At 43.6% G+C, this 14,468-nt stretch overlaps 1 protein-coding gene across 2 annotated transcripts in view; it reads right to left on the bottom strand.

Annotated features, from left to right (window-relative positions):
* caskin1 (CASK interacting protein 1) overlaps positions 1-14,468 on the bottom strand; it is an 82,564-nt gene that overhangs the window by 18,421 nt on the left and 49,675 nt on the right. For both annotated transcript variants that reach the window (XM_034540414.1, XM_034540413.1), the window contains exons 3-10: positions 8,336-8,433; positions 8,025-8,170; positions 6,274-6,369; positions 6,045-6,175; positions 5,055-5,163; positions 3,995-4,103; positions 3,054-3,148; positions 2,062-2,179 (exon numbers count right to left, since the gene is read on the bottom strand). In XM_034540414.1, coding sequence (XP_034396305.1) covers positions 2,062-2,179; positions 3,054-3,148; positions 3,995-4,103; positions 5,055-5,163; positions 6,045-6,175; positions 6,274-6,369; positions 8,025-8,170; positions 8,336-8,433 — 902 coding nt within the window. The remainder of the gene's footprint in view (positions 1-2,061; positions 2,180-3,053; positions 3,149-3,994; positions 4,104-5,054; positions 5,164-6,044; positions 6,176-6,273; positions 6,370-8,024; positions 8,171-8,335; positions 8,434-14,468) is intronic.

The following is a 14,468-nucleotide window of genomic DNA, read 5'->3' on the forward strand; positions in this document are numbered from 1 at the left end:
ATTGATGGGGGGCGGGGGGGAGGAATAATGAAAAATTTATGAGAAAAACAGTTGAGAAAATGAAACCTCTTGCTAAAACAGCTGCTGTATCACAGAGAGAGAGAGAGAGAGAGTGAGTGTGTGTGTGTGTGTGCGTGCCCTGACAGTGATTAGTCAGTATAGCTGAACAAGCTATGTGGGAGTGTTCCAGCGGTAACTGTAACCACAGCTGCTACATAATGCACTGAAGCTAAGGACAGATGCAGGCACAGCAGCATTTCCCTTGACTTATAGAGGTATAGAGGTAAATGGACTTATACAGTAAATTACTGAGTGATTAAAGAACGATGGTCTACATGAGAGAGGAGAGGTGGTATGAAAGTGAGACCTCTGTGATTTTGGGGGGATGAGGCAGACAGCAACAGGGAGACGGACATACAGACTGAGACAGGTCAGACCTAATAGGCCAATGACAGGGAGACGGACGGATGGACAAACAGAGATACCAGACCTCCAGACAGACACCAATACACAGTTAAAAAAAAACATCTGAGCCTCTTTGTGGTTGCGCAGTGACACGCTGGGATGACGAGATGGGTGTGAATGTGCTCTGTGGATCTCTCTGTGGAGTCTTCAAAAAAAGACAAAAGAAAAGCTCATCCACAGTGATATAAGATGGAGAAAGGAGGTTAAATAGCTTATTTGGGAGATTTGACACCTGTTGAGTAATGTAAACACGGATGACCGCAAAATCCCACCTGTAGCCCCAGCAGATCTTTGACTTCACTAGCATACACCTTTGTTGTCAGTTCACATGACGGGCAATATATGCAAGGAATATTTAGACATTTTGTGAATTACGTACAACAGATTTCTAGCCGCATGTTAGATGAGAAGATGAACGCCCCTCTAACGTCCGTACGATAAATATATAAGGCCACCGATAGTTAGTGCAGCTTAGCACAAACACCGGAAACAGGTGGAAACTTTGGAAGTGATATTAATTAACCCTACAGGCAAGTCTATTGCCTTCATATGGCTTTCAACATGGCTACGGATGACGGGTGGCTAGAAGCTAGTGGTGCTAACTATGCTAACAACGGCTTCAACGGTGCTGACAGAGCTAACAGCGGGTTAGTGGGGCTAGCCAGTGGGGCACTATTTGCGGCTATATTATTGATCTGGATACTGCACAGACAACTCTCAAGACATCTACATATAACTACATCTACATGAAACTAGCATCTGAGAAGGTCAACTTTAACCTGATATAAATGGGACATAGCTTCAGCCAGGCCCAGAGCGATGTGTAAATACAGGACATCGAGTATACTATAAGCTAACGCGATAAGACAGTGTGAAAGAATGTTTTTACACAATTTAAAGTCCATTTTGATTGGATACAACACGTTGTAATGTTCATCTGCAGATTTAACTAACTAACAGGTTTTTAACCAATCAGTTGTGTCTGGTCTTTCCGCTAAACTAAGCTAACTGGATGCTGCCGGCATAATTCTCTGCAAAAAAACAACAATCGTATTACCCCAAAAACGTCTGAACGAACGGCTGTCATTTAGCAGGAACAGCGTAAGCAAAGACAACTGAAGCACATCGTCATGAGCCAGGACCATGTGGAGGATTTTGGAGTCCGTATTTTCATTACTGAACAGGTACTTTTACCGTCGGGCCGATCTTCTAAAACTGTGTGTTTTCAATCAGCCAGAGTTGTGGTACGGTGAAAAATCCCTATCAGACAAAATGGATTGCGCACATTAATCTGGGATTACATCTTCGGCAGCGCTGGGGTGACAGCTGGGTGTTGTGCTGAGATGAATGAGATGTCAGGTTAAGTGCCTTCCTCAAGGGGGTTCATGGGATTGACTAAAACATCACTGATTCACTTAGCTTCACATCTCTTTATCTCTTTTTTTCTATCTTTCTCCAAGTTCTTCATCTGTGTTTTGTCCAAATATGTGTGATGTGGCACTTTATCCAGACAGTTTGGTCCTTGTTTTAATTAACTCCAACACACACACACACGCACACGCACACACATACACACACACTCAGGAGTAAACACACCTGTGCGCTTGCTGATGACCTCCACCATGGTGGAAGGGAAGTAGCCCACTCGGTCATTTCCTGTTCGGTTGTCATGGATACAGCCTTTCCAGCGACCGTCAGGGTGCTGCTCCAGAACCTGTCAGGTAGGCATGGTAACGACTACATTAAGTTTCATCTATTTTTAGCATTGAAAAAGTTATTAAAAGAAAACCATCAGAGAACCATCTCTTTTTTTTCTTTTCTTTTTTTGATCAAAATAATTTTTCTTGTCATACACAAAAACAAAGCTGCATTTCGGAGCGGTCTAAAGTTCCCTGTGTCAGACAGCAGCAAAGCCAAATCCTTCATTCAGACCTCGAGGGGGAAAGCACAGGCCCTGCTCGGCTTCCTAATTACAGTAACTAGGACCCGGAGGCTGCATAGATGCTCATAACTATTCATGAGTGCTGAGTGCACTGCAATTTACGCTCACATTTATGGTGCCTTTTTCTGTGAAACATATGCGTAGTAAATGAGGGAAGATGAATCCACACGTTCTCGCATATTCATTAGTAATCGCATCGAACACGGTGCAAGCATTTCCATACTAACTGCAATTTGGTTGTCAAGGCGACGTTAAGACAACCAACACGCTCATTCATCCAAACTCAAGAAGTGAGGGAAAGAGTCCATTTCTAAGTCTGAAATAGGTTCTTTGAATGTTTTCATCTTTAATAAAGCTGATTTCTTTTAATGAATCGTTGTTGTAATACTCATTGTGGCCACAAGAGGCCAAAGTGCACCACTACCCCATGCTCTGAATAGGACTTAAAGCAGAATGCTTTTACAACAAGGGGGAGTGCACAGCCTCTTGTGGCCAAAATGACATCAGCTAAATAAATTATCCTTACAAAAAATAATTCATCGGCTGTTTCACATATTATTATTTTTAGAGCTTGACTAACATAACTTATCAGCTTTGAAGTCAGAAATGCCCATAAAGTGTGTGTGTGTGTGTGTGTGTGTGTTACCGTAATAACGTCTCCTGCTTTGATGTTGAGGCTGGTCAGGTCGTAGTTGTTGCAGTAATCCTTCAGAGCCCGAACCTGAAGGGCTGCCGATGCATCTGCGAGACAGTGAGAGACTGTGCGTTAAAGTCAATGTAAATATTATATCATTTATATGGGCGTATCGACACCATGTGCGCGTTATGGAAAATCTCTATTTCAAGCTCCAGTTAGTAACTTTTATAAAATAATTACTTTTTTGTCATTTGCTGGAGCTGTCACTGAATCCTGACAGATAATCTGGTAAGAAATCAGGTTCCTCAGCCTCGGTTCTAGGGTTCCCACGAGTATTTACAAGATTCCACAGCGCCCAAAGGGAAAAAACTGTTTGACCAGAATTTCTGAGCAGTAAAAAGTAAGTTTATGATTGGTTGTTTTTCTTCATTCAATCGATCCCATCATCCACCCCTCCCTCCATCCATCCCTCCCTCCCTCCCTCCCTCCCTCCCTCCGTCCATCCGTCCCTCCATCCATCCATCTGTCTGTCCATCCATCCATCCATCCCTCCCTCCATCCATCCTTCTGTCTGTCTGTCCATCCATCTATCCGTCCATCCATCCATCCATCCCTCCCTCCATCCATCCTTCCGTCTGTCCATCCGTTCATCCATCCATCCATCCATCCCTGCCTCCCTCCTTCCTTCCTCCATCAATCCATCCCTCCCTCCCTCCATCCATCCATCCCTCCTTCCATCCCTCCCTCCATCCCTCCCTCCCTCCCTCCCTCAATCGATCCCATCATCCACCCCTCCCTCCATCCATCCCTCCATCCATCCCTCCCTCCCTCCCTCCCTCCCTCCCTCCCTCCCTCCCTCCCTCCCTCCGTCCATCCGTCCCTCCGTCCCTCCTCCGTCCCTCCTCCGTCCCTCCTCCGTCCCTCCTCCGTCCTTCCTCCGTCCCTCTTACCCCTCAGCAGTTGTTTGATCTCTCTGCTGGCTTGCGTTGCAGTGAACTGGTAGACGATGTCGAGTGCAGTCTGGCTGTAGGTGTTTCTCACGGTGGCATTAATTCCACTCTGTTGGAGAGAAAAGAAGGTTTGGTCCAGCATGTTGACTTTCAACATCATTCTCCTGTTTGTTTGTTTCCTGCGGAGCGAAAGTGAGAGACGAGAGAGTGAAATCATAATGGAGGGTTTCATGTTCTGCTCTGTATCTCACGGTATCAAGGGATGTGATGGTTACCACCATGACGTCAACAGGAAACAAACCACGACCGCCTCATTCTTTTGTAACAGAGACGGACACATACGACCCCTCCTGCTCTCTTTCAGGTCACTAGCACAATTCCTAACAATTTACTTCTTCTCTCTCAATTCAGCACCAATAATAATATAATAATAGGACACTCAAAACATTTAATACTTCCCAACAGGAGGGGTCAACACAGTAGTAAACTTTTTCTCTGAAGGAAGTACAACTTAATTTATTTTATATTACATTTCTATTTATTATGTTTGAGCTTATTTCTATTTATTTTAGTATATAAATATATATACACATTTATAATGAAATAAATACAAAGATACAAGTTCATTTGTAAAAAAAAAAATGGAAGGTACAAATTAAATAGAAATGTGTGTTTTCAAGTTGTGATGCAGTACAAGGAAATCCACAAAGGAGGATTAAATAGTTTTTTTAAGATTTAAGGCGAACCCAGTCCTTCAATAACTACATGTACTGGGCTACATGTTACAGACAAGGTAGTAATATACATAAGTTGGAACATATTCACTGTGATATGGAAAGTGTCTTCCATCACAGCAAAACAGGCAGCCTTATTACTTTGATTAAAACAAAATGTTTTATTGTAATTTCATGGAAATAGAAAAGCTGTAATATTTTCCAGTAGTGGGACAGCGGACTACTCAGGGGAGGGTTTGGCCTTGAAGTGTCCCATCTCAGATCCTAATTGTCCTCTCAGTGAACCCGGGTCCAGGCCGGAGAGCGTTCTGTGAAGTTCCACTTACCTCCAGCAGGAGTCTCACTGCCTCGGTCTTCCCACACAGGGCGGCCTCGTGCAGGGCAGTGCCGGCTTTGGTCTGTCGGTTGATGTCTATACCCGCCTGGATCAACAGTCTGACAGCAGAGGGCAGATCAATGATCCTTGAATATGTGCATAGGCTCCATAGTGATGGCCCAAGTCCTTTAATTCATGCTCAAAATCAAACTCAGCGGTCAGGCAAACAAAGATCAGGGAGGGGACCAAGAACCGAGTGGCCATTTTTCACAAAGTATCTCAGATCAGTCAGGCCCTAATGGTAGAGCGGTTCTATGGTGCAGTACCATATTAAGTCTGGAACATCACCGGCCTCATACTTTCTATGACAGGGTCAGAAAAAAAAGGGAAAAGAGTCAAGGTTGAAAAAGATCAGATGACATGAGGCAGCTGTCAAAAAGAAGCCGTCAAAGACACACTTCATCTTCCTCTAACTTCTACCGACTTGGTGTCAGTGTTTGAATGTGTGTGTGTGTGTGTGTGTGTGTGTCTTCCGCAGACTGCCGGCCATGCCTAATGAGCTTCATTTATCAGCGTCACATCAAGTGAGGCCCGCTCTGCTCTATCAGCTCTGACAGGCTTTATTCTCTCTCTCCCTCTCCATCTTATCTTCCCTCACTTGCAGTCTCCTCTCATCTCTCAGCACCCTCCTCTCCTCCCCTACCCCACTTCTCCTTCATCGCGAGGTTTAAGTTGACCGTTGACGTCGCCACGCCGACAAAAGTCACGTTGCCGCGATGCTCTTTTGCGAACTGCTAAACAAAGATGGGATTATAACGACAGAGTGCCATCTGCAAATCTGCAGAGTGTAAGGTCTCAAGGATGTGACCTTGTCTTAATTAAATCGGATTGTTCCCCTGTTGTGTCATGTATCTGTTTTCTCAGGAAGCACAGGAGGACATTTAAACCCGGTGACTCATTAGAAAATGTTGTGTGTGTGTATGTGTGTGTGTGTGTGTACCTGATGATGTCGATGTGTCCGTTCTTGGCGGCCAGGTGGAGCGGAGACGTCCCGTTGGGGTCGGTGGTGTCTCCTTTCTTGGGCTCCAGCAAGGCAGCACACATGTTGCTGGACAGCAACAACTGGACCACCTACACACAAACGCACACAAGCAACACACTCAATCATCGCTTCTGTAGATGGGCTTCGGGGCGCCGCTGTCTTTCGGCTTAACACCGAAGATTCTTACCCCGACTCGGCCAAACTCGCAGGCCAGGTCCAGAGGCGTTTTCCCCGCGTTGTCCACAATGCATGGGTTGGACTGATGCTGCAGCAGCATCTCCGACTGGAGACAGGAAACACACACATTGCCTCATATAAGGGGAGGGTGGGGGGGGGACACCCGATTCACATGAAAACCTACGAGCTACCCTAACCCGAATGGCAATCGTCCATTCGTAGCTTGGGGACAACGTATTGGCAAAGCTATTCTCGTATTCCGCTGCAGCAAACCACGTAATTGTTTTGTCCAGTTATGGCTGCGTGCTCGAGGACCTCTCCTGTTTTGGAGGCGACTCATATCCCAAAACATCATTTTCACCATTTTATTGTTTTTCACTGCCACTGATCACTACACGTATAACCGGAATAAGCTGACTGTACATCTAATGCAAAGAGCTGACTTTTGAGAGTTTTTGCCCCTCGTTGCGTTAAAGAGAACCCCTCCCTGTAGGCATGGCGGCTTGTCGCTGTACAATGGCGTTAAAGGAGCGCTGCGACATCAAGTGAAAGGAAGAGCTTGGTTAAAGTGACTTAGAGGGATAAATTTTCACCAGTGGAATTAGCTCTTTCTGCTTTCTAATGCACCTTAAAAATGGACAAGGACAGACAAAAACGCTGTCTCGCTTTACTTGTTGTTAAAGCAAATGTCAAATCTTCTCCGTGCCTTGCCGGATGTTAAATGATTCATGCTATAATCTGTGGTCCGTTTTTTTTATTAATTTGCCCTTTCACACTGGGAGCAGCTGCTGATGGAGAGCCTCGGCGCCCGTTTGTTACCATGTATAAATCATGGTTATTTAATCAGATAGAAGGGAGGGCTCTTCGCTTTTTGAGCCTGCGGATGCTGAGCGTCGCCCCCCCTCCGGGGCATGTTAGCTGCTGGAGTGAGTGTACGGCTATATTTCATCGTCGTTGCTTTGGCAGGCCTGCAGTAGCACTGCAGTGCTTCACAATGTATATGGCTGTTGCCCTCCCTTGGATCAGAGCGAGACAGAAGTGACACGTGGTGAAGGAAAGCCTGAGTCCAGATGAATCAGCTGCAGCTCCCACATCTCACATTTTTGTTCAGCGATTCGAAAGCAGACTTGTCACAGCCAGCAAAGCTATTACACCGACGATGGAGAACGATGACGTCATCCTCCTACGTAGCCTGGCAGCTACCTAGCTACATTGCGTAACTACCGATGGAAAAATGGTGAATGTGGAACGGTGACGTGAAGTGAAAAGAAAAAAGGGTAAATTCTGTCTGATCATCAGGTTTTGTGAAACCTGCAATAACTGTACAATAATTTGGCCACTTGGGGTCAGCAGAAATATGCTGCAAACACTGCCATATCAGCACTATTTTTTTTGCATATTGACGTTTCAGTTTTTTGTAAATCATTTTGGCTGTGTTAATGGATTTTGCATAACTTTTTGGCACGGATGCAAGTTTTTTATTTTATTTATTTCAACCTCACCTATAATAAGTCTATAATAAACTGTGTAGCCAAAACACATACACTCAGATCCTGAAACTGATTTTGACCCCTATGGCCATGACATCATAACATCTCCAATTACATGAGGCTTTTAATCTAAATCATAGTTTTTACAGTTTTCCATCAGATGTTTGCTGTATGAGATCAAATAGTGTACATACAATAGGGTGCATAATAAAAATCAATATTGTAATATTCCACTCTCTGCTCTCTTTGCGGATGACTCGCCGTCACTCACCACGTCGTAGTGGCCGTGCTGCGCTGCCAGGTGGAGGGGAATCTGTCCCTCATCCGATTGGCCGTTGACGGACGAGCCGGACTTAAGCAGCATCTTCATAGGCTCCGCCTTGCCCTGCCAGGCTGCGTAGTGCAGCGGCCGCATACCTGCACGCGCAGATGCACACACACAGACATGTGTAAGAGGGTGACACAAAGAGTAGTTTATGGATGTGCAAACTTTTTTGTTTGTATATATGCTGTGTGTGTGTTTGTTTGTTTGTTTGTTTGTGTGTATGTGTGTGTGTGTGTGTGAGCGCATTATCCGCTCACCTTTCTGGTCTCTGATGTCGACAGCAGCCTGTGACTCGAGCAGCAGAGTGATGAGCTCCAGGTTCCCATTGAGCGATGCATGATGCAGTGGAGAAAACCTACAACATACACACACACATCACATTGTGATTAAATTAGTGAATTACACCTATTTTCTTGCACATTACATCACCCGTTTTATTTCTTAATGACTGACAACAGTTTTTGCTGTTGTTATGGTATTTGTAGCAAACAACCATGTTATAACTGGCCCGCAGAGATGCATAGTCTCTGTCTCTCTCTCTCACACGCACACACACACACACACACAACTAAGGGGAGATGGAATGGTGAGAGGTGAACAAAAATACATAAGAATAATATTATATATTATGTAAGGGATACAGTGAGTGTGTGTGTGTGTGTGTGTGTGTTTGAGTGTGTGTGTTGTGTGTAAGGCCAGAGGCAGTATGCTGAGTAGATAAGATTGACATGTCAGCCTTGATGGCTAGGGATAATAAAGAATATAAGGAGCAGAAAACATCACATAACCTGAGGACACTGACAGGCAACAAATGCATAAACACACACACAAAATCCCTTTCTGTGTATTCCTAACATATGCCTTTTATTTGACTCATATCAACAGTGACATGTGTCTCCTTCCTGTTGTCTCTTCCCCTCTCGGTAGATTTGCTGATTTGCAGTCAAACTCAGCCACAGACGGCTTTATGAGGGACCTTGTAATGATGACCCGTTTAACTAATGTGGCAGTTGAGTGCACATCAAGAGTCAAACGTTCAATGAATTGGGCTGTTAGTGCTTTGTCCTTGAATGGTTAAAGTTAGTCATTGTCCTTGAATGATTACAGTTAGGCATTGTCCTCGAATGGTTAAAGTTAGGCATCATCCTCAAATGGTTAAAGTTAGGCATCGTCCTCGAATGGTTAAAGTTAGGCATAGTACTCAAATGGTTAAAGTTAGGCATAGTACTCAAATGGTTAAAGTTAGGCATCGTCCTCGAATGGTTCCGGTTAGTCTTCGTCCTCGAATGGTTAAAGTTAGGCATTGCCATTGAATGGTTAGTTAGGCATTGTCCTCGAATGATTACAGTTAGGCATTGTCCTCGAATTGTTAAAGTTAGGCATCATCCTCGAATGGTTAAAGTTAGGCATCGTCCTTGAATGGTTAAAGTTAGGCATAGTACTCAAATGGTTAAAGTTAGGCATAGTACTCAAATGGTTAAAGTTAGGCATTGTCCTCGAATGGTTACGGTTAGTCATCGTCCTTGAATGGTTAAAAATAGGCATTGTCCTCGAATGGTTAAAGTTAGGCATTGTCCTCGAAGGGTTATGGTTAGTCATTGTCCTCGAAGGGTTAAAGTTAGGCATTGTCCTCGAATGGTTAAAGTTAGGCATTGCCCTTGAATGGTTAGTTAGGCATTGTCCTCGAATGGTTAAAGTTAGGCATTGTCCTCGAAGGGTTATGGTTAGTCATTGTCCTCGAAGGGTTAAAGTTAGGCATTGTCCTCGAATGGTTAAAGTTAGGCATTGTCCTCGAATGGTTATGGTTATTTATTGCCCTCGAATTGTTAAAGTTAGGCATCGTCCTTGAATGGTTACAGGTAGGCATTGTCCTCGAATGGTTAACCCTCTGGGGTCTTCTTAAATTCATCTTTTAAAGGCACTTGCATTTGATACATACCCATGTGTTATACATCAAGCATCGCAGAACAATCTCAGCTATCTATATAATGAAGCACCATTGTCTTTAGGCACAGTGTAAAGACCAAATTTGGCCCTAAAGCTGAAAAGTTGAATTCCGATTTATAAAGATTCTCTTGTGAAATCATCCTTTACTCATGTGGACGAACTGTTTTGGTGCTTGAAATTGGTTTACCAAAGTTTTAAGTTCACAAAAGTGGTGGAATATATGAATAAAATAGTAGATGTAAATAAATGTCTAAAACCAAATCTTGTAATATCGTTTTTTGAGTAGAAATAGAAGTGTGAGTGTCTGTAACTCTACTTTCACCAAATGTGAGAGGGACTGAGATAAAATGGGACTGAGAAATAACTTCATGGGCTGTATGCAAATAAAAAAAATTAACATTACACCCGTTTTTACACTAAATATTGTTTTCAAACTAAATATTTATAATATATATATAAATATATTTATATATTTTAGTCTGTTTTTCAAGAACAGTTTTTCAAATAGATTATATCCTATATATAAAAACAAACTATTTACGGACTGAAGACGGCAGTGTTTTTCCTAAGCGTAAGGTGGGTATCCTTAGTGATTTCCTAAGTGTTCATTGGTTAGTTTCACACAGAATTTCGACGGACACACGATTCCACAAATTACGTTGCAGGGCGGAGCTCGACACAAACATCACACGGCACGTCTAAGCTCTTGGCTCGCTGTGTGAACCACGTACGATCTTGTGAGAAGGACACAGAAGTAGAACGTCTACGGACTCCAGCAACATCCAAACCATATTTCTGTGCCGTTTTACCGCCGACGTGTGTGTCCATCGACTCAAGAGGGTTAAAGTTAGGTATTGTCCTCGAATGGTTACGGTTAGGCATTGTCCTGGATTGGTTGAAGTAAGTCATTGTGCTTTAATGGTTAAAGTTAGGCATTGACCTCTAAGGTTTAAGTTGAGCCATTGACCATGACTCGTTAAGGCTAAGCATTGACCTTGAATAGCTGTCTAATCATTGACCTTGAATAGTTAAGGGACATCATTGACCTTGAATTATTAAGGCTACGCATTGACCTTGAATAGTTAAGGTGCATTATGCATTATGTAGGCTACATATTTTTTCAATCTCATCCTTGCAGGAATTGCATATGTTGTCAACAGGGCTATAGACACATCTATATTGAAGATATTGACTTTTTAAAATCTTCTTGTGTCCAATTCAGTATTCATCTATACCTCCAGGATAGCTGTTTGCCCCCATTTTCAGTCTTCATGCTAAGATAAGCTACCTGGCTTGGCCGTGGATGTTTCTATAACAGAGTGTAGGCAAAGGTTATGTTCTACTACCCATTTGCAAACCCCGGCCAAGGTAACAGCTGTACAGCTAATATTAACTTAATTAGCTCGCTACACTAGCAACAGTACTCATTTCTGCCAGCAAGACTAAAATTAAGAACCACACTTTTGTATGCCTCTGTCTGAAATCAAATACAAAAACTAAGTGAACAGTCAACTTGACTATCAACAAATTAAGGGGGGTGGATGCATATGTTACTAGTTTCTAATTTGCTCTCTTTTGTGATTGTGATAACTGACTGTTATGCAGCACCAGCATTACCATTGGCAAGAGTGAGTGTCAAGCTACTGAATCTCCATGTGTGGATTATTCTGTGAGAAAGGCGGTTATTGGCACACAGGGCTGAATATAGGAGTCACACTTGCTTTGAGTGTGAGTGTGGAGCAGCATACTGAAGAGTGCTGCACTCCCAGAGTGACCTGCTCTAGTTAATCCACTACAGATCGTCCCACCGGCCCTTCCCCTCCTCTCCTCCTTACCTCTGCCTGCACTACTTCTTCTCTGCTCCTTTTCTTAGTTTGGAGTCTTATCTCATTTTCCTCCAGGAGGCAACCTCCTGTTCTGCCGAGTGAAGCCAATGCAGAGGTGCCTTAAAACATGCGTTCTCTCCACTGGCCATCAGAGGGCGACTCCTCTGGGTGTAAAAAGAAGTCAGACTATAAGGAAGTCAATGAGAAAATGACTCTCTTGATTTTTTCCCTCAGTAAACATAAACATTTAACGTTTAAAATACAGCATGATGTTCATTTAGTAAATTATGGTCAATTTAGAGTCAAATAGATCATAAAGCAGAGTATACTTTAGGGTGGGCTTACTGTGATTGACAGGTTGCTGTCGCTAACAGATAGGTGGAGGGTGTCTCTACATCACTCCGCCGCATTCAAAATATGGAAACTTCTAATCGTAAAAAAGCCCAGATCGCTCGCCCGTAATCCAAGATGGCGACGGACAAATCGACAAATTCGACAATTTTCTATTCCTTCGCTACCTCCTCTCCCTATCATATACCTATTATTCACTAGACTACGACTAATAACATATACGAATAAAATCACAATGATCCATACTTTTCCACACACTGGATTGTGATCAAACCTCTAAATAAAATAATGAGTGAAGATGTGAGCATCATTGGACCTTCTGCCAGTTCTAATGTTGAACGGTGGCACGTTGAGCCATCTTAAAACAACAAACGCTGAGCTTCCCCACTGAGCATGTGTCATCACCCACTTCTGCATCTCAGGGGCGACCGTGCCCCCCTCTCCCAGGGTTAAACAGGGATAGCTTTAAACAATGCAGCACTGAGGGTGTCAACGGGGATGCACCTATAGAGGGGAGGGAAGCCCTCGCTTTTGCCAAGCAATATTTATACACCCTTTCTCTCCTTTTTTCCGTCCATTGTCCTCCAAATCACTCTCTCTCACTCTCCTCCCTCTTCAGCCTTCAAGCACACTCGCAGCTTCGTCCTCTTCATCTTCCCGTACTTCCTCTCCCATTAGGCATCCTTCCATCTCTTCTCCTCTCGTTTACTCTACATTAATCCATCACCCTTCTTCCATTAGAGAAATTTGTCTCAACACTGGGTGACAGCAGATGCGCGTTTCATGATCCCCACAACCACATTTACAAATGCGTATGATGATTTGTGAGTAAATACCCACAGCTTGGGCCCTTTAGTTTCTAGCGGCAGTTCGTGAACCTCGCAAAGTAATAAATAAATGTATCCAACACATTCAATTAACAGCTGTAGCTCACTGTCCTTATTACTAATAAACGGTGAGGAGAGAGTCACGGTTTGTTGTGACAGAACTCAGCAAAACTGGGTTCCTGCAAACCAGGACGCTGATTGGAAGCCTTTGGCTCTCTTGCCGAGTTAGATGAAAAGATTGATACCACTCTCAATTTTGCATTTTTTCAAGCAAATCGCCAGCAGCTGGTTAGCTTAGCTTAGCACAGGGACTTGAAACGGCTGGACTGACCCTTCTGAAAGAACCTCTAAAGCTCAGTAATTACCTTGTTTTATCTTCTTAGTCTGACACGTAACCCCCAAATTGAAACACAAGTAATTTATAAAGATGTTTCCAGTCTTTCTGCTAAGCTAAGCTAAGCTAACCTGGTAGCTCCATATTTACCATACGAACTGCTGAACTATTAGACTACATTTACTATTTAAAATATGTCACAAATAATAAGGAAACAAAACAAGTAAACATATACACCAAATTGTAAGTAAACAAGCTAAACAGGTAATATTCCTTTAAGACACAAGTCGCTAGGTCTGCAGTCACTTCCCCGGACTTTGAAATAGTGTGGCACATTATCCCCCATGAAACAATTTCTACGAATGTTTACAGTCTTCCAGAAAACACACACAGTACATTCTAAATGAGCCAACTTTAAGTAACTGGTCCTTTAAGACACGAGGAGCTAGCTGTGCATACACCCGACTACAAATACGATGCAAAGACGCCAAGGCACGCTCTCAAAGTGTATCGAAAAGATGCGTCTCGTGATGATGACACCGAGCCCACTCGCATGCTCGAGGCGGGGGGTTTGAGGTCGAGCCTCGGTTTGTATCCACGTGGGGACGCAAGCCGCACTTGCCGAGACATCGCTGCGCTGCCTCTGAACCCATGTCTCCATTTCAGAAACCAATCTCTTTGCATTGCTTTTTTCAGCTCCTCTCAGCGCCTCCAGGGTGTTTGTCTCCCTTCCTCTTGCCCCATCTGTATATTCATATAGATATTTATATGCACGTGGCGAGCTTGAGCACAATCTTTTCATGCCTTTTTGTTGCTGCACGATCAGCCCCCTGGAACGGGGATGTTCATCGGTGTCCGTCAAACTGCCTGTGTGTGTGTGTGTGTGTGTGTGTGTTTGTCCAGGTTTTATCCAGATTCCAGAGATGTCTTTCTGTTGGGACACGATATTTCTGGCTGCGTCTTTGCAAACATGACGTGAGTGTAAAAAGCTTGGAGGTGTGTTAATGCAGAGTGTTCGTTCATTCGTCCCTCGACAAGGCGACAATCTATTCCAGTCAAGTGTTCTATTGTCGACCAACTATGTAGTAGGCGCCGTGTGAAGATG

Source organism: Cyclopterus lumpus, chromosome 8 (genome assembly GCF_009769545.1).
Source record: "Cyclopterus lumpus isolate fCycLum1 chromosome 8, fCycLum1.pri, whole genome shotgun sequence".
Lineage (NCBI taxonomy): Eukaryota > Metazoa > Chordata > Actinopteri > Perciformes > Cyclopteridae > Cyclopterus > Cyclopterus lumpus.